Source organism: Desmodus rotundus, chromosome 4, assembly GCF_022682495.2.
Source record: "Desmodus rotundus isolate HL8 chromosome 4, HLdesRot8A.1, whole genome shotgun sequence".
Taxonomy (NCBI): Eukaryota; Metazoa; Chordata; class Mammalia; order Chiroptera; family Phyllostomidae; genus Desmodus; species Desmodus rotundus.
This window is the reverse complement of record NC_071390.1, coordinates 47,858,587-47,883,209: the sequence shown is the minus strand read 5'-3', so window position 1 is coordinate 47,883,209 and position 24,623 is coordinate 47,858,587. Positions and strand designations below refer to the sequence as shown.

Sequence of the window (24,623 nt, the reverse complement as noted above, 5' to 3'; positions counted from 1 at the left end):
GACAATGAAGATGGAAAGGCATGGAGAGATTTAAGATGGTTTTAGCTACAAAATCTATGGGTCTGCCTACGCACTGCGTGTGAGTAATAACAGAAAGGAATCAAGAATAATCTCTGAGTTTCTGGCCTTATCCACTGGGTGTATGAGATAGTGCTATTATTGAGAATAATAATAAAAATAATAAAATTTGCCTTTTTGTCCATGTTATAATTATAATTGAGACCCCCTCCCAATAATATTTCTTAAATGTCAAGTAGGCAGTTGGATTCTTGAATTCAGAGGAAAAGCCTTGCTTATAAATATACATTTGAGAGTTGGCAGTACAGATGTTATTCAATGCCATAAAAATGGCTTTAACCTAGACATAACCTAGAGAGCTAGTTGATAAAGTTGTCAAGAAGTGAACTATGAGGACTTGCAACATTTTGAGACTGAAGAGACATTAGAGCAGTTTGAGGAGGGCTGTGACATTGGAGGAAAGCCAATCGTATGTGGTGTCACAGGTACAGAACCTGCATTTATTGCAGGCAAGGTTTTTCCCTTTTTTATTTTGAGGAAGTTGCTTATAATTTTTATATGAAAAAACATGAATGTGAGAGACAACTCTTGATAAAGGTTATTTTTAAATTATGTGACATGCTTCCGAGGTGATCATTTTATTTTCTTACAAGTTTTTGCATATTTTAAATACTCTTAGTATATTAAAGTATATGTAAAATAAATTGCTTTTTAATTAAAAAATTAAAAACAAAAGGAAAATGAATAGCAGTTGAAATTGGAGATAGCCTTAAAAAATTATTTTAAAAAGTTTTAATTTGAGAGTGGCCAAGAGAGGGATGGAATAAGTTCCATCAAAGTAACAACTTTTAAAGAAGGGAAGGGCGCTGGCCAGGCAGCTCAGGTGGGTAGAGCATTCCACCCACACCCAAGGCTGCACTTGGACCCCTGGTTAGTCAGGGAGCACACAAGCAGCAACCAATGAACTAATACATGAGTGGAACAAATAAATCAGTCAGTCATTCAATCACTCTCTCTCTCTCAAATCAATTTTAAAAAGAAAAGAGAAAAGATGGGAGATACTGGGCCACATAACATGCCAGGGAGCAATCCAATAGTGAGGGACAGATTGACGATAAAAGGGAACAAGGGAATAACTGGAGACCAATGGACTTTGAATGGAGAGAGTTGTCCACTGATAAAAGAATTACTTTGTCCACTGTTGAAAAAAAGTGGAAAAGTGTATTACAGGACAGGTAGTTTTGTAGATTTACTCCTAAAATGATGAGAAAGCTCCCGATAGTTTCTATTTTCTCCTAAGTTTTTCAGGAAAAAAAAAAGTGGAAGAGAGGTGGTTTTCCAAAGGGGAAAGAAAAGGTGGGAAACGGGTTGTCTTGCAGAGGAGAAAAAAAAAGATGGAAGAGAGGTTGTTTTCTAGAGAATGCAAAATTCTGATGGCTTGGGACTCCTGGGTTTGGGCAACTACAAATTGGTCTGCTCAAAAACGATCGTGTGCTGGGAACAGGTTGGCAAGTCTACACAGGAGGCGGGAACATTTAGTTTGGGCTAGGGTAGGACGACTCCCTGCTTTTCAAACCTAAGGCAGAACAAGACCGCCTTCTGCGCGCCGGTAGCCCAGACGCGTGGCGCTCCTCGAGGAATGAGTCGGCGCAAAAGGACTGGTCGCGCAGGTCACTTGGGACCCCGGTGAGTCGGCGCATGCGCGCGGCGTCTCACGGACCGGCGCTTCTTTCTCTTTTCACTATAGCTGCCGATTCATCTGACTTTTTACCTGTTGGCAGTTTGCGGACTCCGCACCCGGGAATGGAGCAATTGGGTGATCTCGAGCTTCTGATGGAGAACGGTTTCGGAGAGGAGGCTGAATCGCCCGCGGAGCGGTGAGCGTAGCGGGGGGAGGGTCTGGGAGCAAAGCGGGAAATTTGAAAGAAAGGAGCGGGAGAGGCTGCACCGGGGACCGGAGCTGGGACAGTGACCCGGCTCAGGTCCCGGGACGCCAGACGCGCCTCCAGAGCTGGGGTCTGTCTGCTTCGTAGGGTCCTCTTTGGGGCCACACTCAGACCAGAGCCTGGAGACTCTCCCTTGCTCAGCAGTTCATTATTTCCCCTAATTTCAAGTCTTTCCCTAATTTCAAGTCTTTTCCTAATTTGGAGAATCCCAAGCCACCTTCAATGTCTTATTAAAAGGAAGTTGCAACTGCAAAGTGCTTTTCTGGATGTTTAGTTGGAGAACTTACCCCAGAGAGAACTCTGCATCCTATCTCGGCTTAAATGGTCGGGGAAACTTGACCCACAGTCATGGTGTGGAGTTCTATTCAGTAGCAATAACACTGATGCAGATGATTGTTGATGGATCCTTTGCAATTTGGGTTTTGATCAGCAATACCTTTTGGGAGAAACTTAAGGCGTCCCAGCTGACTTTGGGAAATTCGAGGGGGAGGTAAATGTGGAGATTCCAAAATAACAGAACCTAGAGTGGGTGACAAAGGTAATTTCAGAATAATGTGAAAGGCATTTGTTATTATTGGAGAGAGAATGACTTTGGACTCTATTGGAGTCTTACAACAATCAAAACAGGAAAGACTTAATAGGAATTTAATGTTTTCTAGAAGAGAGATTATTTTGCTTAGGATCAGTGGATAAAAGTGTTGTGACACCCCAATAAATTCAATAAAAAGGAAAAAACTTTAAAAAAATGTACTGTGACATTGACTTGCCCATTCTAAGTACTCTCCTAATTTAAAGATTAATATAATTCTGTTGCCCTCAGTAGGACTTCCAGAAACCACCATGCTATGTTTTTCTATGACAACATTTCTTTTACTTACAAAAAGGATAGTGTCCAAAACATTCCTTTTATTTGTACTTTCAAAGATTTACACCAGCGGTAGGAGTGTGTTGTTTAATGTTTTTCAATTTCTCTTGAATCCTCAGAATCAAGGAGCTCATATTTGGAAAAAAACCCTAAGTGTGTTTTAAATGGCATTGCTCCTGGGAAGTTCTTGCAATAGGAATTCTGCTATGTCCTTGCTCTCTTAATTTTTACCTATTTAGCTAACAGTCATTGTGGCAAGCTTTCCAGAAGAGACAAACCTAAGAACTAGAAGGTTCATTTGTAGATAAAGGAGAAGATAATGGCTTCTTATTTCATGCTTGTGCTACAGTTTTGTATGTGTATGCTTTAGATTTCAGAAGAAGCTGGAAGCTTCCTCTTCTAAAACAGTTCTGAGCCGTGGAATGGATAATCGGTACCTGGTATTAGCAGTCAATATTGTACAGAACGAAGAAGGAAACCATGAAAAGCATTTACTCATCACTGCCACCCGGTCGCTAGAATGTAAAGAATTGTGCATCCTTAGGAATGACTGGTAATTTTTGTGTGACTTTGAGCATTGATCTGGCAGATTCTTAAGGGTATCATCTTAACCCCTCACATGGGCTTGTGTGAATGTCACTGTAATTATTAATAAAGAGTAGTTTCAACCTGAATTAACTCCATATTAATTTTGTGTCTGTTACCCCGCCATGTCAAGTCCCTTATTCCAAAACTTTATTTTATTGTCATTTGAAATTGCAAAGGGACTTATTAAATGACTACTTCCTATTACTTGTATTTTCTGTTTTAAGATTGTAGCTTAAAACTCATTCTCACTAAGAACAAAATTAATTACAGCATACGAACATTCTTTGATCTTGGATTTCTCTCCTCAAGCAAAGTGTGGTAAGCGAGGGGTGAAGGGGTGATGCAGGAAAGGTCAGGTCTAATTTTGTGTAGACTTTGTGTCTAGGCTGAAAGTGGGTGGTTTGAACTAGATAAATATGATTTTATTCTTGTTACATTAGGTTTAGCTCCATGTCTTAAGACTTATAGAAGGTGTAGATACACTGTCAGTCTTAAGAATGTGAGAGTTAATTATTAAAACAATGCCATCCATAATTGGAGCTTTATAGTACGTCATTAAAGATTTAATAACGATGCTAAAGCAGTTTTCCTTCTTGGGATTTAAGGAAAACCCATGAGTATTCTCAGGTGTGTTTCAAAGGTAAGAAGACACGGAGTGACAAGGGGTTGGTTCAAAAGACTATCCTGATTCTTAATTTTAAAAAAAGATCCAGAAACTTAGAAATATTTACTTCTTCAGACAAAATATTTATTTATTGATTGATTGATTGACTTTTCTAAAAAGAAGTATATTCATTGATTCCAGAGAGAGGGAAAGGAAGAGAGAGAAATATCAATGTAAGAGAAACATAGATTGGTTGTCTCCTACACATGCCCCAACTGGGGACTGAACCTGTCACCCAGGCAAGTACCCTAACTGGGAATGGAACCAGCAATCTTTTGGTCTATGGGGTGATACTCCATCCAACTGAGCCACACCAGCTGGGAAAAATATTTATTTTTGAAGCCTCATTAATGAGCTTAACTGTACAAACCTACACTGGCTGGATACCTGAGTTGGTTAGAGCATCATCCAGATAAAACAAGGTTGTGGATTTGATTCTGTCAGGCACATACAAGGATCGACCAATGAATGCATAACTAAGTGGAACAGCAAATCATTGTTTCTCTCTCTCCCTCCCTCTCTCTCTCTTTCTCTCTCTAAAATCAATAAAAAAAGAAAAGAAAAAAATGTAAGCCCTGACTGGCATGGCTCAGTAGGTTGGGCATCATCATGCAAAGCAAAAGATCACTGGTTTGATTCCCAGTCGGGGCACATGCCTGCGTTGCAGGCCAGATCCCTGGTAGGGGGGTTGTGCGAAAGGCAACTGATCAACGTTTCTCTCTCACACACATGTTTTTCTCCCTTTGTTTCTTTCTCCTTCCCTCTCTCTCTGAAAATAAATCAATAAAGTATTTAAAAAAAGAAAAAAGTATAGGAACCTGTGTCTTGACACTTTGCTTTATTTTTAGGTGCTCTGTACCAGTAGAGCCAGGGGACATCATTCATTTGGAGGGAGACTGCACATCTGATACTTGGATAATAGATGAAGATTTTGGCTTTTTGATTCTGTATCCAGACCTGCTGATTTCTGGCACAAGCATCGCCAGTAGTATTCGATGTATGAGAAGAGCTGTCCTGAGTGAAACTTTCAGGGTAAATAATATTAACAGCTAAAGCTGCAGGGTTTTAGAGTTTGTAGAGTACTTCTACACTTTTATGTTACTTAATCCTCCAACAATCCTGTGAGGTAGGTGGTATTAAATCAGCTGCATTTTACAGATGAGGAAAACGAGGCTCAGAATGTAAGTGACTTGCCCAAAGACATGTGGCCAGTAAGTGGCAGTTCGGGGATTTAAGGCTAGTTGCCTGAGTCCTTTGAATCTTGTTCAACACTAATAAAACCTAATGATAAAATTAATTCAGTAATAAATTTTTAAATTTAGTATGTCCAGACATTTCCAAATTTTGCTTCATGTTTTTCCCTATAAACTAGAAATAAATGTGACAGTATCCTTTAAAAAACGTATTATGGAAAATTTGAAGTCTACACAAAGGTGATTATAATAAACCCCCACGTACCCATTCTGCTTTCCCAAACTTTATTTTGCAAATAAATGAAAGCTGATGATGTTAAAAATATGTAAATACAACATTTTTATCATAACACAATAAAGCAATAATTTCTTAAATTAATGCTCAATTTATCTCTAATGTCTTATCAAAAATATTTTTTATTCAGTTGGTTTGTTAGAATCAGTATCCAAACAAGGTCTTTGTATTATGTTTATTGATAAGCCTATTAAGTATCTTTTGATATATATTAGTCTGCCTTCCACTTATCCCCTTTGTTTCAATGCCATTTATTTATTTTTTTAAGATTTTATTTTATTTTTTAAATTTATTTTTAGAAAGAGGGGAAGGGAAGGAGAAAGAGAGTGAAAGAAACATCAGTGTGTGGTTGCCTCTTGCGTGCCCCCAACTGGGGACCTGGCCTGCAGCTCAGGCAAGTGCTCTGACTGGGAATCGAGCCAGCGACCCCCTGGTTCACAGGCTGGCACTCTATCCATTGAGCCATACCAGTCAAGGCTCAATGCCATTTATTTGTTGCAGAACCTGGGCTTTTATTTGTTGAAAGTTTCCTTCACCCAGGGTATTGTTTTCATTATACAATTAATCTATATGTGTATAGAAAACCAAAGTTACAGCTGAGGAAGAAGAGAAAAAGAAGAAAAATACCTTTATAGATTTCCTAAGTGTTAGTTGTTACTTTGTAGTTTATCTTACCCACTTTTTTCCTTCAGTTGTGGGAGAATATCAACTTCTCTTAATCACATTATAAAGTGGACCTAAATATTAATCTATTAAAACCTTTTTATTTTGAAATAATTTCAGACTCACATAGAATTTGCAGAAATAGTACAGAGAGTTCCTCTGTAGAGTTTTAAAAATTCCCAATGATGGTTTGGTGGACTTTAGTGTTTTGAAAACTTCCAGGTAGAGGCCCAGGTTAATAAGAGTTAATTGAATAACACTGATTCTTTTTGAGTGGAGAGAACTTTCTTGTTAAAAAAAAATTTAAGTTTTCTGTTAATTTTTTTGTAAGCTTTTTAAAAATTTTGTATTTTATTGATTATGCTGTCGCAGTTGTCCCAATTTTTCCCCCTTTGCCTCCCTTCACCCAGCAGCCCCCACACCCTCTGGCAATCCCTTCCTTAGTTCATGTTCATGGCTCATGCAGTTAAGTTCTTTGGCCTCTCCATTTCCTATATTGTTCTTAACATCCCCCTGACTATTTTCTTTTACTACCAATTTGTACTTCTTAATCCCTGCACCTTTCCCCCCATTCTTCCCTTTTCCCTTCCCAACTGGTAACTGTCCAAATGATCCCCACATCTATGATTCTGTTTCTGTTCTGCTTGTTTGCTTAGCTTGTTTTTTAGATTCAGTTGTTGATAGTTGTGAATTTATTGCCATTTTAATGTTCATAGTTTTGCTCTTTTTTTTTTTAATGAGTCCCTTTAACATTTCACATAAAATGGCTTGGTGATGATGACCTTTAGCTTTGCCTTGTCTGGGAAGCACTTTATCTGCCTTTCCATTCTAAATGATAGCTTTGCTAGATATAGTGCCCTAGGTTATATAGGTCCTTGTGACTTCGAATACTTCTTCCCTGCAAAATTTCTTTTGAAAAATCAGCTGACACTATTATGGGAACTCCTTTGTAGGTAACTCTGCGTCTCTCTTGCTGCTTTTAAGGTTCTTTCTTTATCTTTAACCTTTGGCATTTTAAGTGTGATGTGTGTCTTGCTGTGGTCGTCTTTGCGTCCATCTTGTTGGGACTGTGGTTTGTGGACTTGTATGTCTTATTTCCTTCACCAAATTAGGAAAGGTTACTTTCATTATTTTTTTCCAAACAAATTTTTAATTTCTTGCTTGCTTCTTCTTCTGGCATCTCTGTAATGTGAATGTTGGTACATTTGAAATTGTCCATACCCTATGCTCAGGACTTTTTTTTTATTCTTTTTTCTTCTTGCTGTTCTGATTGGCAATTTTTTTTTTCTTATGTTCCAAATCATTGATTTGACATTTGGCTTTATCCATTCAGCTGTTAAGTCCCTGTAAGTTTTTATATTTTTTTAGTTAGTGTAGCCTTCATTTCTTTTTTATTTTATTTTATTGATTATGCCATTACAGTTGTCCCATTTTTTTTCTCCCCTTTATATCCCTTCACCCTGCACCCCCCCTCCCTCCAGTATTCCATCTCCCTTAGTTCATGTCCATGGGTCATACATGTAATTTCTTCAGCTTCTCCATTTCCTATACTATTCTTAACTTCCCCCTGTCTATTTTGTACCTACCAATTATGCTTCTTATTCCCTGTACCTTTCCCCCCAATTCTCTCTCTCCTCCTCCCCACTGATAACCCTCCATGGGATCTCCATTTCTGTGATTCTGTTCCTGTTCTAGTTGTTTGCCTAGGGTTTTTTTTTGTTTGTTTGTTTTTAGGTTCAGTTGTTAATAGTTGTGAGTTTGTTGTCATTTTACTGTTCCTAGTTTTTGATCATCTTCTATTTCTTAGATAAGTCTCCTTAACATTTCATATAATAAGAGCTTGGTGATGATGAACTCCTTTAGCTTTACCTCATCTGGGAAGCACTTTATCTGCCCTTCCATTCTAAATGATAGCTTTGCTGGATAGAGTAATCTTGGATATAGGTCCTTGCCTTTCATGATTTCGAATACTTCTTTCCAGCCCCTTCTTGCTTGCAAGGCTTCTTTTGAGAAATCAGCTGACAGTCTTATGGGAACTACTTTGTAGGTAACAGCCTCCTTTTCTCTTGCTGTTTTAAGATTCTGTCCTTATGTTTAATCTTGGGTAATGTAATTATGATGTACCTTAGTGTGTTTCTTGTTGGATCCAATTTCTTTGAGACTCTCTGGGCTTCCTGGACTTCCTGAACTTCCTGGAAGTCTACTTCCTTCACCATATCGGGGAACATTTCCTTCGTTATTTTCTCAGATAAGTTTTCGATTTCTTGCTCTACCTATTCTCCTTCTGGCACCCCTATGATTCACATGTTGGAATGTTTAAAGTTGTTTCAAAGGTTCCTCAGCCTCTGCTCATTTTTTAAAATTCTTGTTTCTTCATTCTGTTCCAGTTGGATGTTTGTTTCTTCCTTTTGTTCCAGATTGTTGATTTGATTCCAGGTTTCCTTCCCTTCACTGTTGGTTCTCTGTATTTTCCTTTACTTCACTTTGGATAGCCATCATTTCTTCCTTTATTTTGTGACCAAACTCAATCAATTCTGTGAGCATCCTGATTACCAGTGTTTTGAAGCCTTCATCTAACAGGTTGTGTATCTCTTTGCTGCTTAGTTCTTTTTCTGGAGTTTTGATCTGTTCTTTCATTTGGGCCATTCTTATTTTTCTTGGCACAGCTGTTTCATCATAAGGGGCAGAGCCTTAGGTATTCACCAGGGCAGGGCGACCCTCTGCTGTGTTGGGGGGAGGGGCCAGAAAGGGAACAATGCGACTAGCTTACTTGCTTGACTTTCATCCCACTTTCCATTACTTCCCTGACTTCCCACAAGCAGGTTGTGTCCTTTCAGGTGCTGATTCCCATGTAGGTGCGTTTTATATGTTCTAGGATCTCGTGGGCCTCTCCAACAGACTTTCCTGTGAGACTGGGAGTCTCTCCTGCCTTCACAACACCCACAGAATTTTACAGCCAGAGGTTTTGGGTCTTTAGTTCCTGTGTGGTCTGCCACATTGCTGTGCTTCTTGCCTGTCATGTCTGCCCAGCTGCCTGTCTGTGCCCCTCCCACCAGTCTGGATGAATGTTTGTTTAACTCCTTGGTTGTCAGACTTCCATACAGTTTGATTTTCTGGCAGTTCTGGGTTTTTTGTTTTGTTTTGTTTTTAAACTGATTGTTATCCTTCTTTTGGTTGTGCAAGGAAGTGAAGCGTTTCTACCTGCACCCTATCTTGTCCAGAACTCTTGTAACCTTCATTTCTGATTGGATCATTTTTATGCTGTTGAAATGCCCACTAAATTCCTTGAGCATCCTTTTAACCAGTGTTTTGAACTCTGCATCTGATAGATTGCTTATCTCCATTTCGTTTAGTTCTTTTTCTGGAATTTTGTTCTGTTCTCTCATTTGGGCCATGTTTCTTTGTGTCCTCCTTTTGATAGCCTGCTTGTGCTTGTTTCTATGTATTCAATGCAGGTGCATTTACTCCCTGTCTTAGTAGCGTGGCCTAATGTAGAAAGGCCACTGTTAACTGCTTGGGTGGTCCCCTTAAGTTGGATGGGGTGGAGCCTTGGGTAATCACCTAAATGTTATGTTTCAATAATATCTTATTTGCATGAGTTTGTGAGCTATACTTTTATTGACTTTTCTCCTTGGGTAAATTATAAAGTGAAATTAGAAATGCATTTATTAAATATTTGAGAATATGTTGAACTTTTTCATATTGATTAATTTTTTAAAATTGAATATATGAGATTTAAAATAAAATGTCATAGTTGTAAAATAATTCAGGTCTTTCCGAATTGAAGAAAGTGAAAGTCACTTATAATTCCACCCACCAGGAAAAAACATTGGTTGATGTTTTGGCATTTGTCTTACCAGTGTACTTTGGCTATAGTAGTTCAATAAGTTAGATAGTAAGTATACATTCATGTCTGTTAATATGTTGTAAAATTTTTTTTTTGCATAGAGCCCTGATCCAGCCACACGCCAAATGCTGATTGGTACAGTTCTCCATGAAGTATTTCAGAAAGCAATAAGTGATAGCTTTGCCCCAGAAAAGCTACAAGAACTTGCTTTTCAAACTGTTCAAGAGATAAGGCATCTGAAGGAAATGTAAGTAGTTATGAGAAAACTACAGGTACAATTTTATTTTATAATTTGTAGACTTTATAATGTATTTGGCCATTAGAGTATTCATTATAAATTAGTGTAATGTTAGAATGCAGATTGCAGAGTTGCAGTACCCTATTGTAGTTCTGTGAAGAGCTTCTGAAATTGCACAATAGGAACTGTTTGTCTAAAAATATCTAAATTTTCTGTACCTGTGCACAGCAGACTCTCAGAAATTGTGAAACCCTTTTTGCCTTGCCTTTAGAAAGTGTGACCTGTTGAAAATTGTTTGGGTTTGGGAGTCAGATCACATTTGAAATGCTAGCTTTGCCAGTTTAATGACTGAAGGAGTTATTTAAAGATTCTGAAAAAGGTAATAATCCCTATTCCGCATTTTGTGGCAATGGAAGTATTGTATATATGCCCACAGATGCTTAATCATTGGTGTTTCAGAGTGGCTGACCACCTGCAGAGGGGTTGGCATGCTCTGCTGTCTGCTTCATCCTTGACTCTCTTGCAGTCCGTCTTCTCACAGAAATGTTTTTATTAGTGGCGATTTTGATTTTGACATCTGTCTACTTTCCCAGATGTAATTCCATGTTTCACTGTTAACTGGGAAAAAACGTGTTTCAAAATTTCACACGACTGATTTGCTATGACGTATAATCTGGTGTCCTGAAATCATTTTATATTCCTGCCATGTGTGAGGCACTAAGTGCTTTTAGACATATTTTGCACAGTCTGATACCAAGTTGTTAAACATGAAGAGACGGAAGCACAGAGAAGTTGTCACTTGTTCATGACCGTATGGCATGCACAGCATTCAGAATATAAATAGATAAAATTTTTTTCTTTAAGAGTTCTGCTTATCACCTTATTTACCACTTTCTACTTTTTTCTTTACAAAATTTTAATTTTTTTCTACACCCTAATCAGCAAATGGTGATACCTTATCTGTTGTGTATTTTGTTGATTATTGCCCTGAAACCAATCACATCAAAATTTAGTGGCTTAGCCCTGACCGGTGTGGCTCAGTTGGGTGGACATTATTCCACAAAGCAAAGGGGTCGCCAGTTTGATTCTTGGTCAGGGTGCATACCTAGGTTTTAGGTTCCCCGGTCGGGGTGCATACAAGAGGCAACTGATCAATGTTTCTCTCCCTCCTTCCTACTCTCTCTAAAGACAAACAAACAAACAAACAACATTAAAAAAAACCTTAGTGGCTTAAATGACAAGCATCTAATGTTATCTCATAGTTTCTGCAGGTCAGGAATTCGGAGTGGTTTAGCCGGCTGGTTCTGGCTCAGGGTCTCCCTGTGGGACTGCAGTCATCTGAAGGCTTGACCAGCGCAGGAGGATCTGCTTCCACGTGTCTCTTTTGTTGAGGCCTCTGTACCTCATTGGCTGCTGGCAGGAGGTCTCAGTTCCTCCCGACGTGGCCTCTTCATAAGGCTGCATGTTATGTCCTCTTGCCATGGCAGTGGCTTCTTGGATTGAAGTGTCCAAGAAACAGAGCAAGCAGGAAGCATAGTGCCTTTTATATCCTAGTCTCCGAATTCCCACACTGCCACTTCTGCTTTTTTAATTTACTAGGTGCAAGTCACTGAGTCCAGCTCTCCCTTAAGGGTGGGGGAACTGCTCTCTTTTGAAGGGAGTGTTAGCAGATTTGTGGACATATTTTAAAGCACCCCAGGTGTTTAGGTATCAGGCAGTCTGATTGATCTATAACCTAACTTGAATATCGGGATGAAAGAAAACAAGGTTTCTGAGCAGCCTTGCTTCGAATTCATGTTGTTTGTGTGTTAAAAAACCCTCGTGCACTTTACGTAATGGAATGTCTCTCTGATGCCCTCTTTGCACGTGTTAGTTTTCACCGGTATCTAACAGTCTTACCTGGTTTCCAAGATGTGGGAGAGAGGCGCCTTCATATTCATATAACATGTGAACTGACAGCTTCATTACAGTATAGGAAAGGGGAAACTTTTAAAAAATGTAGGAACTATGAAGGTCAAAAATTTGAGGGAATGCATTCTAGCATATCCTTGGGCTCCTGAATTATATTATTGTTTTTTTTAAATCACTATATCCTAAGTCATTAAGGGAAAGCTTGTGTTTCACTTCACAATTTTGGAAATATTAATTCTCCTATGAATGTTATCCATCCACAGTAGTGCTAATGCTGTTCAAAAGAATACTTTTTAAATTCCCAAATCCCAAAATAGCAGGGCCAAAGTGCTTTTCTACCCTTTCTCATAGGCCCGTCTCCCTTATTACAGTTCCCAGAACATATTTTGTCTGTTCGTGTTGTACACTGCCGTTATATCTGTAAGAGTCGAGGCTTGAAGGTCCCACCTTCGGTATCTTACTAATCGCAGGAGAGACCAGGCTGTTACATGTCATTTTTCTGTGACTTCACAAATTAAACAGGGAGAGTTTAAATGTAGGAGACATTAAATAACCAGTATAGACTGGTGTGGAAACTAAAAAGAGACCTGATCTGTAGAAAGCAAGACACTGGGAAGATCTGCCTAAGGAGTTCACGACAATGAAGAACGCTCTTGGGATGGTTGGAGAAAGTTATTTAGGAAAACGATTATTCAGTTCTCTAGGATTTTTTAAAAAATGAAAACACTTTCTAAATAGGGTATAAATTCATATATACATACGTTATTTTAATAGTAGAAGAGGGTAAACAGTAAAAAGTTCTTTCTACCCTTATTTTCCTCGTCGCACAGTTCCTCTCCCCAGTGGAAACAACTGTTGTTTTCTTACGTCCATCCGGAGATTTCAAACATTTATGTGTGATAAGTGTGTTGTGGGTGTGCGTATTTACATTTATGTTTTGTTATGGAGATGGTAGCATACCATGCACGTTATTGTGCACTTGAAAGTTAAATCTCGGTGATCATTCCATCTCAGTACTTACTGAGCTATCTCATTTTTAATTAGTAGTGGCATAATGTATCATTGTATGGATAGATCGCTCTTTAAGTATCCTTGTGGCATTTCGATTTTTGCTTTTATTAACAATGCTATGAGAAATACCATTGTACATCCTTTAGTTCGTACCTATGCAGGCATATACGTGGGCTCAATACGTAGAAGTGGAATGGTTGGTCTAGAAGATATATACATTTAAACATTTAAAAGTATTTTAACTTGGAAATAATTTTAAATTTAGTGAAAAGTTGCAAGAATAGTACACAGAACATCCATATATTCTTCACTCATAGTCACCTATTTTGTGCACGTGTGTTTTAAACATTTATTTATTTTTAAAGATACAGAGATGAAGGGAGGCAGAAAGAGGGAGAGAAACATCAGTGTGTGGTTGTCTCTCGTGTGCCCCCTACTGTGCACCTGTTCTGCAACCCAGGCTTGTGCCTTGATTGGGAATGGAACTGGTGACCCTTTAGTTTGCAGGCTGATGCTCAATCCACTGAGTCACACTGGCCAGGGCTGTATGTGTGTGTTCTAAAAGATTTTATTTATTGCCCTGACCAGTGTGGCTCAGTTGGTTGGGCATCGTCCTGCAAACTGAAATGTCATATGGGTTCTGTTCCTGGTTGGGGCACATGCCTGGGTTGGGAGTTCCATCCCGCTTGGGATGCGTTCAGGAGGCAACTAATCAATGTTTCTCTCTTACTCAATGACTCCCTCTCTCTCTCCCTCTCTTCCCCTAACTTTCCTGGCAACCTTTCATTTCACAGGCTGACACTCAATCCACGGAGCTACACTAGCCAGGGCCAGACTTTTTTTCTAAGATTAAGTAGCATTAATCATGGAATACACAATGGTCTGTAAACCATGAAGACACCATCCACAGAGCAGGCCAAACAGGGCCCTGGACATGCTGGGTTGACGTGTGGGATCAGGAGCACCCACAGCAGTGGCCAAAACTGGCCTTGTTCAGTCTTCCTTCAGGCCTCTTCTCTCCACAACGCTGTGGTGACTGGGCCAGGCATGTGGTGACAGCTGGGTGTGGGGCCTTAGTGCCTGCTGCGGGCCAAGGACTTTGCTCATGACACGTTCTTGCTGATGCTCAGGGTTCGTGTCCCTGAGGTAGAAAACGATGATGTATGCTTAAATGTGTATTTCCTAAGAATAAGGATTTTCTTTTAGGTAACCACAGTGCAGTTACCAAGTGTAGGAAATTTAATATTGATAGAATACTTTTGTCGGATCTGTCCACATTTTTTTGTCCAATAATGTCCTTTATAGCATCTTGCCCCCTCCAGGACAGGTTCCAGTCTGGGTACATTTAAAATCTTGATACGTATTGCCCTGGTTGGTGTGGCTCAGTGGATTGAGTGCTGGCCCGGGAACCAAGGGGTCACCGGTTTCATTCCCATTCAGGGCACATGCCAGAGTTGCGGGCCAGTTGGGGGTGCGCCAGAGGCAACCACACGTTGATGATTCTCTCCTTCTCCTCTCTATAGAAATAAATAAATAAAATCTTAAAAAAAAATAAAATTTTGATATGTATTGCCAAATTTGTCTCTATAGGCATTGTCCCCATTTATATTTCTGCCGGCAATTCCTGAGTTCTGTTTCCCCACATTCTCACCTACGTCTTCTGTTATTGACTGGAAGTTGCCAGATTTTGAACAGTCTTGTGCAAGGATAACCTTTGCCTCTGTTAGGACACTTCAGTGTCAGCAATTGCTTCCTGGCTTGAGGAATTTCAGCTTCTCTGTCAACTTGAGGTTGCTGTTGTGCTCAGGAGAAACAGCCTGGCAGAGCTGGGTTGCTAATTTTGTCTTCCCTGCCGAACCAGCCCTTTCAGAGGACTGGTAGGGCTTTGCTTTCTTCTTTTTTAGGGCTGAGTAATAATCCACTTTTCATGTAGACCACATTTTGTTTACTAGTTGGTCATAGGTACTTGGGTTGCTTATATAGATGTCTTTGTCTTTATTTACTGTTTTCATATTTAAACTTTTACATTTAATCTCTTACTTTACAGGTATCGCTTAAATTTGAATCAAGATGAAGTAAAACAAGAAGTAGAAGAGTATCTCCCTTCATTTTCTAAGTGGGCTGGAGATTTCATGCGTAACTATAATTCGACCGACTTCCCTCAGATGCAGCTCTCTTTGTAAGAAACCCAATTTGTTTCTCTGGGGTTTATATGTTTAGAACAGGATTCTGTTCTGTATTTTGCATTAAAGCCCTTTAAAGGTTGAGTTATTACAACTGGCCTTTTGGTTTGCTCATTTTATTTTATTTTTTTAAAGATTTTATTTATTTTTTAGAGAGACGGGAAGGGAGAGAGAAAGAGGGAGAGAAACATTGATTGGTTGTCTGTCAAACACCCCCAACCAGGGACCTGGCCCACAACCCAGGCATGGGCCCCAAGCAGGAACTGACCCCTTTGGTTCACAGGTCGACGATGTCCAACCCACTGAACCACACCAGCCAGGGCTGTTTGTTTATTTTATAAATGACAGTCCTGATATAAATCTTCCCATTTTTATAATGAAAATTTCATTTTCATTATTAAAAAATCTACTTTTTGTATGTGGTTATTTTTTAATAAAATAATTAGTAAATTTTGGCAGGATCCTAATTTTATGTGCATTTCTCTGTGTTACTATCATATGTGGACTGTGTCATATTGATTGTCATGCATTTGTGCTATATAGTTAAATGCTGCGTTTAGCCATTCAGTGCTTTTTGGCATTTGATTTGTTTTTTACTTTTTTCCCCTTAAAGTAGCATTGATATAAATTTGTAGGTTTATAGGTAATACCCTTTTTTCTTTTTAATTACTCAGCAAATATTATTTAGCAAATATTTATTGAGCTCCTGATATGTACCAAGTAACGTTCCAGGAGCTGGGATTACAGTGGCAGGAAAAAAAGGCACCGGCTTCGTGCAGCTTCTGTACTGCTGAATGAGGAAACCACGGTGTGCCAGACTGTGGTAAAGGCAGTGCAGAACAGCGGGGAGGGGGAGGAGGAGAATAGTCCCTGGGACATACCATTTCCGTATTGTGCTCATGGAAGTTGTCTGTATTGAGACCCTGAGCCAAAGCCTGAGAGAAATAACGGAGCTGCGCAGCTATCTGCAGGAAGAGCATTTCTGGCAATGCCCTGTGGCTGACTCACCTTGGCCAGTGTGACTGGAACAGAGTGAGGCTGAAGAGAGCAGAAGTAGCTTTCCAGGGTTTTCCATCCTTGTCAGGACTTTGGCTCTGATTAGACGGGAAGCCACTGGATCATTTGCACAGAGCTTTGCTCTTCATTTGTTTGTTTGTTTTTTAAGATTTTAGTTTTTAGAGAGAGGGGAAGGGAGGGAGAAAGTGAGGGAGAGAAACATCAATGTGCGAGAGAAACATTGAGCAGTTGCCTCTCACACACCCCCGTCCAGGGACCTGGCCTGCAACCCAGGCATGTGCCTTCACTGGGAGTTGAACCAGGGACCTCTTGGTTTGCAGGCCATTGCACAAGCCACTGAGTTGGCTTGCACAGAGGGTTTTGATCTGACAGCTTTTTTCAAATGGGCGACATTTTATTTTTCTTTAAATAGTCACAACTTTTACTTACATCAATATTCTTCTATCAACAGTCTCAGTATTTTATGACATTTTGTGATCTAAATAACTTCTGTTGTTAAGATTTGTGAATCAGAAATCTTGGGAACAGTCAGCTCTATGGACCAATTTGTTCACTAATGTTCTCTGTGCTTTGAAGGACATACTGAGCCTGAATGTGAATTCCAGTTTTGCCACAATTTAGCCATGTAACTTTAGGCAAGTTCCTTCACTTCTCTGTGCTAATTGCTGCGTTGATCTGATTTACTTTTAAAAGAATCAATCTGGCTGCCCTTTTGAGGCTATTTGTAGGATAAAGGCAGAAGTAGACCAATTTGGACATCCTTGCAAGAATCCAGGCAAGAGATGGTGGTGGCTTAGACCAGAGTGAGAGTGGCAGAAGTGATGGGAATTGGTTGGATTTTGGTCAGATTTTAAAGGTTAGAGTTGATAGATTTTTGGATTAGATGTGGATGTGAGGGAAAGAAAAGTAGGTGGTGATTCTGGGGTGAAAATGTGATTAGCATGGGGTCAAGAAAGAGTAGTAACCCTGGCTGGTGTGGCTCAGTGGATTGAGCACCGGCTGTGAACCAAAGGGTTGCCAGTTTGCTTCCTAGTCAGGGCACATGCCTGGGTTTCAGGTCAGGTCCCCAGTAGGGGGCATTCGAGAGTCAACCACACATTGATGTTTCTCTCCCTTTCTTCCTCCCTCCCTTCCCCTCTCTAAAAATAAATAAATAAAATCTTTTTGAAAAAAGAAAGAATGGTAGAAGAGGATTTGGAGACAAGGTGTGTAGCCAACTATATTGAGCAGTTTGCCTCTGAAAGGATATGTAGAAATGGAATGGTTGCCAAAGGCTTATATGGGGGGGGGGAGAGCTTTGTTGTTGTTTTGAGGATGGGAGCTGTAACTTATTTATATGCCACTCGGAAGATTTCCATAGAGGACACAATTAATACTTAGAAGAGACAGGAGATTCTTAGAGCTTTGTCCTTGAGTAGAGGAGAAGGAATGCACATACACCATACAGGGTGGGTATGGGGACAGTTTTTCCTTGTGTTAAAACCTCAGAGCTGGAGGTTCTATCTCATCAAAGATTTTTGGGAATTTTACCTCTTTCTTATTGCTGGAATTCTTTGACAATTTTCAAATCATTTTAGAAGGTTGCTAGCAATGTTTAAATGTCCTGTATCTGCCAGTAGGGTTTTAATTATTTTTATTTTTTACTATATTATATACAATTCAGTGACTTCCACTGTATTCATCGAATTGTGCAACCATCACCACCATCAGTTTGCCAACAGGACTTACATATATATTTAAAAACTATTTAGCTCAGTGGATTGAGTGCAGGCCTGCGAACCAAAGGGTCATTGGCTCAATTCCCAGTCAGGGCATATGCTTAGGTTGTGGGCCAGGCCCCCAGTAGGGGGCGTGCAAGAGGCAACCACACATTGATGTTTAAAAAATATATATTTAGAAGTTAAAAAAAAGACAACTTGCTGTTATGATTAAGTTTATTTCTCATATTGTTTATTTCTTTAGTGACCTTAAATTTACCACCAGCTCTGTACTTTTTAAAAAAAGTAAATAGGTTGTTTAATTTTTCTTGTATTATTTTTTATAAATTCATAATGCTTTGTTCTTTGTTATCATTTTGTTATTTTTTTTTTTGGAGCACAGATTGCTATGTCTGGCACAGGGGGTGGATCTTGTTGCATTAGTTCACTGTGATAAATTGTCAGTGTTCATTAGTTAGTTTTTTTCCTGGTTCTTTGTTTTGTAGTATTTGTGCCATTCTGGTCTCTACTTAAAATGGCAAACTTAATTTTGTTTTCTATTGTTCCTAATTATTTCTTTATTCTTATTTATCTTCTTTACCTCCCTTCCTTTCTTTCTCTCTTTTCTTATTATTTTTTAAAGAATTTATTTATTTATTTTTAGAAAAAGTGGAAGGGGAAAAGAAAGAGAAGTAGAGAAACATCAGTGTGTGAGAGAAACGTCAATAGGTTGCCTCTCGGCCCACAACCCAGGAACGTGCCCTGACTGGAAATGGAACTGGCGGCCCTTCGGTTCACAGGCTGGTGCCCAATCCACTGATCCACACTAGCCAGGGCTCCTTCTTTTCTTATTTCTTTGGAGTTGTTTAAATTTGCTTGAGATTTTAAATTGTGGTGGATATTCATTTTCATGGTTGTTTTAGATATTAAGTTTTCTTTCACTGTCAATTGCTTTAGCATTGTGTATGAGTTTGGGGGACTTAATATTTACTTAATGTTTTTACAGTGAAAACTCATTTTCTCATAGACTCATGTATTCAGCAGACATGTATTACATGCTACATCTGGGCCCAGGATTGCTGTAGGTATTGGTGTTACATGGATAAGAAAGCTGTCTAAGAACTCTGTATCAGTGGTAGTTGAAAACCAAGAGTGGAAGGGACTACTGAGAGAAAACACAGAGGGCAACAGAAGAGGTCCAAAACCCTGGGAGATAACGCAGGGAGAGAGTAGAATCCATCAGAGGAGGCTTAGGGTGGACTATCAAGGGATTGTAGCGCTGAAGAAGTATATTGTAGAAGCCAGAGAAAGTGTGGAATTCAGAAAAATCTTTGACTTGAAAGGGAATTTTGAGACTAAGTTCTAGATTTCAAATAGGGAAATTGAAGTCTAGGGAGTGGTGTGACTTGTCCTGGTTTTATATGAAAACCACTGGTGGAGCCCTGGCTGGTGTGGTTCAGTGGATTGAGTGCCGGCCTGGGAACCAAAGGTTCACTGGTTCCATTCCCAGTCAGGGCACATGCCTGGGTTGCAGGCCAGGCCCCCAGTAGGGGGTACACAAGAGGCGACCACACATTGATGTTTCTCTCCCTTTTTTTCTCTCCTTCTCTTTCTCCCTTCCCCTCTCTCTAAAAATAAATAAATAAAAGCTTTTTAAAAAAAGAAAAAGAAAAGAAAAACACCAGTGGAGATGGGTCTAGCATAAGGAATCTCTTCATTCCCAGCTCAGTGTTCTTTCTCGTCTCTGTATCTGGGTGTAAGACTTTTCTTTGTTTCAGTTATTAGTGATGGAAGCTTAGGTGTGTTTCTGAAGGGCACATTTTCCCAGCAGTTTACAGTTGGGTTTTTTTGTTTTTTGGGGTTTTTTTGGTTAATTTTAGGCCTGGCTGGGTAGCTCAGTTGGTTAGAGCATCGTTCCAGTACGGCAGGGTTGCAGGTTTGATACCCAGTCAGTGTATGTACAAGAATCAACCAATAAATGCATAAATTAAGTGTAACAACAAATTCATGTTTCTGTCTCTCTCCCCAAAATCAATATAAAAAATTTTAACAATAACCTTTAGACTGCAAAGCACTGAATGAGAACTTTAAAAGCCATTTACAGAGACAATGTTTCTCACGCCTATGTAGTAAATGTATATTTTCTTCATTTGTATGACACTGTATTCTCTACCAGGTAGTTCTCAAAGGACTTTTACAGAATTATGTTGATTAAAATCAAAGTAGTTAAATTGAAATACTATCATTTGTTCCACTGATCTAGGTCTAAAATCACATTACTTTTAGAAAAAGTAATGTTAAGTTTTATTACCTCTATTCTATGAAGTATACATGTGACATTGTATAAATAATAAAATTTGCTTTACAAGATCAGGTAACGTTTGGTAAGAGAAAACATTAATATTTAAGAAATTTTAGGTAAGTTGTGGCTTCCTGGAATTCCTCTGTTGTCTTTTTGAAAGACTGCGAAGTATATGCCTAGAGATTTTATTTGAAGTTTCCTGAAATAGTTTTAAAAAAATTACTGAAGATAGCATTGCATTCTTTTTTCTTAGAAAATATTCTTATTTGTTAAGAAATAACTCTGATTTAAACAACATGAAACCATGTCAACTAGATCATGTAGCAGCCAGAATTCTTACACTTTTTAGAGCTTGATTTGTATGATCCTGCACACTTGGAGGGCACTGCTGTGAAGGTGTCTAGACTCTTTTCCATCCCCACATTCTCTGTGTGCAACGGAAAGTCAACAGTAGTGGATGAGAAGTTAGCAAAGTGTTCTAATTGTTTCTGTGTTTTGTTTTTTAGGCCAAGTGATGGTAGTAACGATAATGCAACATGTAATATTGAAGTTGTAAAATCACTGGATATTGAAGAAAGCATTTGGTCCCCTAGGTTTGGGTTAAAGGGCAAAATAGATGTTACAGTTGGTGTGAAAATACATCGAGGATGTAAAGTGAAAGATATAATAATGCCATTGGAACTTAAAACTGGAAAAGAATCAAATTCTATTGAACACCGTAGTCAGGTATATAAATCTTAATAAAATTGAATGTTTAATAGATTTAAAAACGTAGTTTGCTTTATATATTTTGGTTCAATTCAGGTAATGTTTGGGTTTCATGTAGTGCTCTTCAATTTGTGATACATCCAGAATACTCAGATTGTTTTGTAAATGTTACATGGCTACAGTGGATCGGAGGCAAAGAATTTAACAGGTGAACTTGTGAGACAATATTGCCAACTTTATGTTGCCAAACTATCAGTCTAAACAGATACTTAAAAAAAAAACCCCAAGAATTCCTTGGTCATGTAAGCTGGGGAAACCAAGTATATTTGGAGAAATAATGATGCACATTAGCCTATTAAAGTTTCTGAGAAGTCTTAAAGTAATGTGATTTGTTTTAGCAATGTTTAACCCAGTGTTTACTAAACCTAATTCACCATGGAGCTCTTGTTTTCCGGTAACATCTACACAGGACAATCTTTAGGAAACGTCAGTGTAAATTCATTATTCCCTACCATTAATTTGATTATATTGATTTTTATCTAAACTATAGAACTGTATTTTATTATTACATTAAATTCAAGTTTTTAAAATCATCTTTTCTTCTCTTTAATATACATAAGAATCTTCTATTGTCCTTCAACATTTTCTGAAATTTATATTAATTATAGTGACAAAGTAATTAACATAAAGTTCTATTTTTTCTAATTATTTCCATTCCCTCTTCCCATTTCCACATTGGCAATTTGTCGTATGTCCTAGACACTTTTAAATAGGCAAAGATAAAACTAAGAGTAATATTATTATATTTTTATGGTACAATATGTATTAAGGGAATAACGACAACATTTTGTAATATTAGTTAAAATTCCTTTTACCTTTGGAATTTCACTTTTCAGCAGATTTCATATAAAATAAAGTTCAGATTCAAAATAATTGTGTAATCAGGGATTAAAGAGGCAGCTTTCTCTCTTTTTAAAAAAAAATAATTACTTATTTTTTAGAGAGAAGGGAAGGGAGGAAGAAAGAAGGAAAGAAACATCAGTGTGAGGGAGAAATATCGATTGGTTGCCTCTCATACACCCCTTGACTGGGGACCAAACCAGCAACCTAGGCATGTGTCTTGACCAGGAATCGAACCAGTGACCTTTTGCTTTGTGAGACGATATTCAACAAACTGAGCCACACTGGTCAGGGCGAGCTTTCTTTTTTTTTTTCTTTTTTGAACTTTCTCTTTTTTAAAAATTCAATTTATTGGGAATGACATTGGTTGATAACATTATATAAGTTTCCCATATACAGTTCTGCAATACCTCATCTGTGCATTGCATTGAGTGCTCACCCAGAGTCCAGTCTCCTTCATCACCATGTACCTGACTCCCTTTGCCTCTTCGTCCTCCCCTCATCCCCCTTCCCCCAGTAACCACCGTTCTGTTGTCTTTAACGCAACTTCCCCTCATTAAATCTTTCCTGCCATTCTTAACTGTAAACCAAACACCAAAAGGTCTCACAAAAACTTTTTCATTTGGGAATGAAAAAGTAAGGTAATCATGTTGTTTTTCACTTATTATTAGACTTTATAGATATTGGAGGTAGTGGGGAAAAGATAGGTTTTCCCTTTTTAATAGACATGAATTTTTTACTTTGATAATACATAAATGGATGAAATTATGAACTAAAGACTTGGCTAGCTTAAAGCCCTCTTAGGGAAGGAAAATCATGCCAAAAATTTGAAAAAAATGTGTTCTGTGTACATGAGACTGCACATTTTTAACTTTTTTTTTTTTTAAGGACAAATTTGATTGAAATCACTTGACTGCTAAAAGGAAGAGAAATATAAAAGCATTTCAGTTTCTGAAGTGGTATAGTTCTAGAGACCTTTCTTCTAAAATTGCTGCTCTAATTTGTAGTACCTTCAAGGCAAAGAACATTACAGTACTTAACTTTATTCAGTTGGAATTTTTATCTTTGCAAGTAGAGAAGTTGCAAGAAGAACTTTTAAAAATAAAATAGTGCCCTGGCTGGTGTGGCTCAGTGGATTGAGTACCAGCTTGTAAATCAAAAGGTCACTGATTCGATTCCCAGTCAGGGCACATGCCTGAGTTGTGGGCCAGGTCCCCAGCTGAGGGCATTTGAGAGGCAACCAATCAATGTATCTCTTACATATCAATGTTTCTCACCCTTTCTCCTTCCCTTCCCTTAAGTAAATAAACATCTAAAAAAAGAATAAAATAGTATAAAAAAGAATAAAATAGTATAAAAAATAGTATTTCTTATATTAAAAAATTTGAGTAGAACCAGGATTATACAAAAATATTGGAGTTTGTATTACATATTCATTGTGTAAAAAAAGGAAACATTTAAAAAATAGTTATAGTAATTAATTGAGTTCTATAGATAATGGAGATGAAGAAAGAAAGATTTCTTCTCTTAGAAGATTTGAAATTTTCTCTTTGGTAATACAGAAAAAGCTTATGCTATAAACTAATTTCAATTACAGGAGATCTTTATTTTATAAATGGATTATATTGCAAAAGTTTATTTCTAAGTCAATGATTTCATCATTTGAAATACATTTTTAAAGGAAAAATATATGGAGCTGTGGTCCCTAAACCAGCTCATAAAAACTAATTTAACTTGTGATATAGTTGAATTATAGTAATATTGTAAAATTTCAACCCAACTTTCTTTTACCCTAATATTCAGGGAATTTCATTTCTGGTGTTTTCCCCTTCTAGTAAGTCCCAGGAGCGGAGTCCTATGTACTTCTTCCTCCTGCCTCAGTTCCCATTGAGGGAAAAACCTAGCATGGAAGGCCTATTAACTTGGATGACTCCCTAGGTCAGGGGTATCAAACCCATTTTCACCAGGGGCCATATCAGCCTCGCAGTTGCCTTCAAAGGGCCGAATGTAATTTTAGGAGTGTAACTACTCCTTAACAGTCAAGTGAGAGCTCGGCGCTGCTGCCAGGTAGAAACAAGGTGCCAGGCTGAATAAAAAAAGGTGGCGAGGGCCTTGTGTTTGCCACCTGTGCCCTAGGTCCATAGCTCCAAGGGTCTACCCTGACATTTATGAGTTCACTTTAATTTTAAAAAGTCTTATTTGGTATTTATACTGTATCATGGAACACAGTAGGGTGCTTGTAAGAAGCCCTCCCCGCAAAATGCTTCATAGGTTCAAATGTTGAAGAAATAGCCCTTCCTAAGAATCTTATGTTTAAAGATGAATTTAGGATACCAAGCTAAAATATCAAACTTTTGTGTGATTATTTACTAAGATGGAATGTTTCTACATTTTATTTTGTAAACATTTGAGATTACCATAATAAGTATTTCTATAAATGTCCTTGAGCATTGAGGTATCTGGTATTGTATTTTCTTTGCAAAATTTGTATATTGAGATTTCTTCTATATTTCCATTACACTTGCTAAGTAATAGCACAAAAACACAATTTTTGGTAGGAGCAAAAACCAAAAATCA

General features: G+C 38.3%; 1 protein-coding gene across 2 annotated transcripts in view; it reads left to right on the top strand.

The window, feature by feature from the left end:
- Positions 1 to 1,755: 1,755 nt before the first annotated feature.
- DNA2 (DNA replication helicase/nuclease 2) overlaps positions 1,756 to 24,623 on the top strand; it is a 47,905-nt gene continuing 25,037 nt past the window's right edge. For both annotated transcript variants that reach the window (XM_024561399.3, XM_053922933.1), the window contains exons 1-6: positions 1,756 to 1,895; positions 3,200 to 3,382; positions 4,930 to 5,113; positions 10,181 to 10,326; positions 15,287 to 15,418; positions 20,945 to 21,164. In XM_024561399.3, the coding sequence (XP_024417167.2) occupies positions 1,822 to 1,895; positions 3,200 to 3,382; positions 4,930 to 5,113; positions 10,181 to 10,326; positions 15,287 to 15,418; positions 20,945 to 21,164 (939 nt within the window). In that variant the 5' untranslated portion in view covers positions 1,756 to 1,821. The remainder of the gene's footprint in view (positions 1,896 to 3,199; positions 3,383 to 4,929; positions 5,114 to 10,180; positions 10,327 to 15,286; positions 15,419 to 20,944; positions 21,165 to 24,623) is intronic.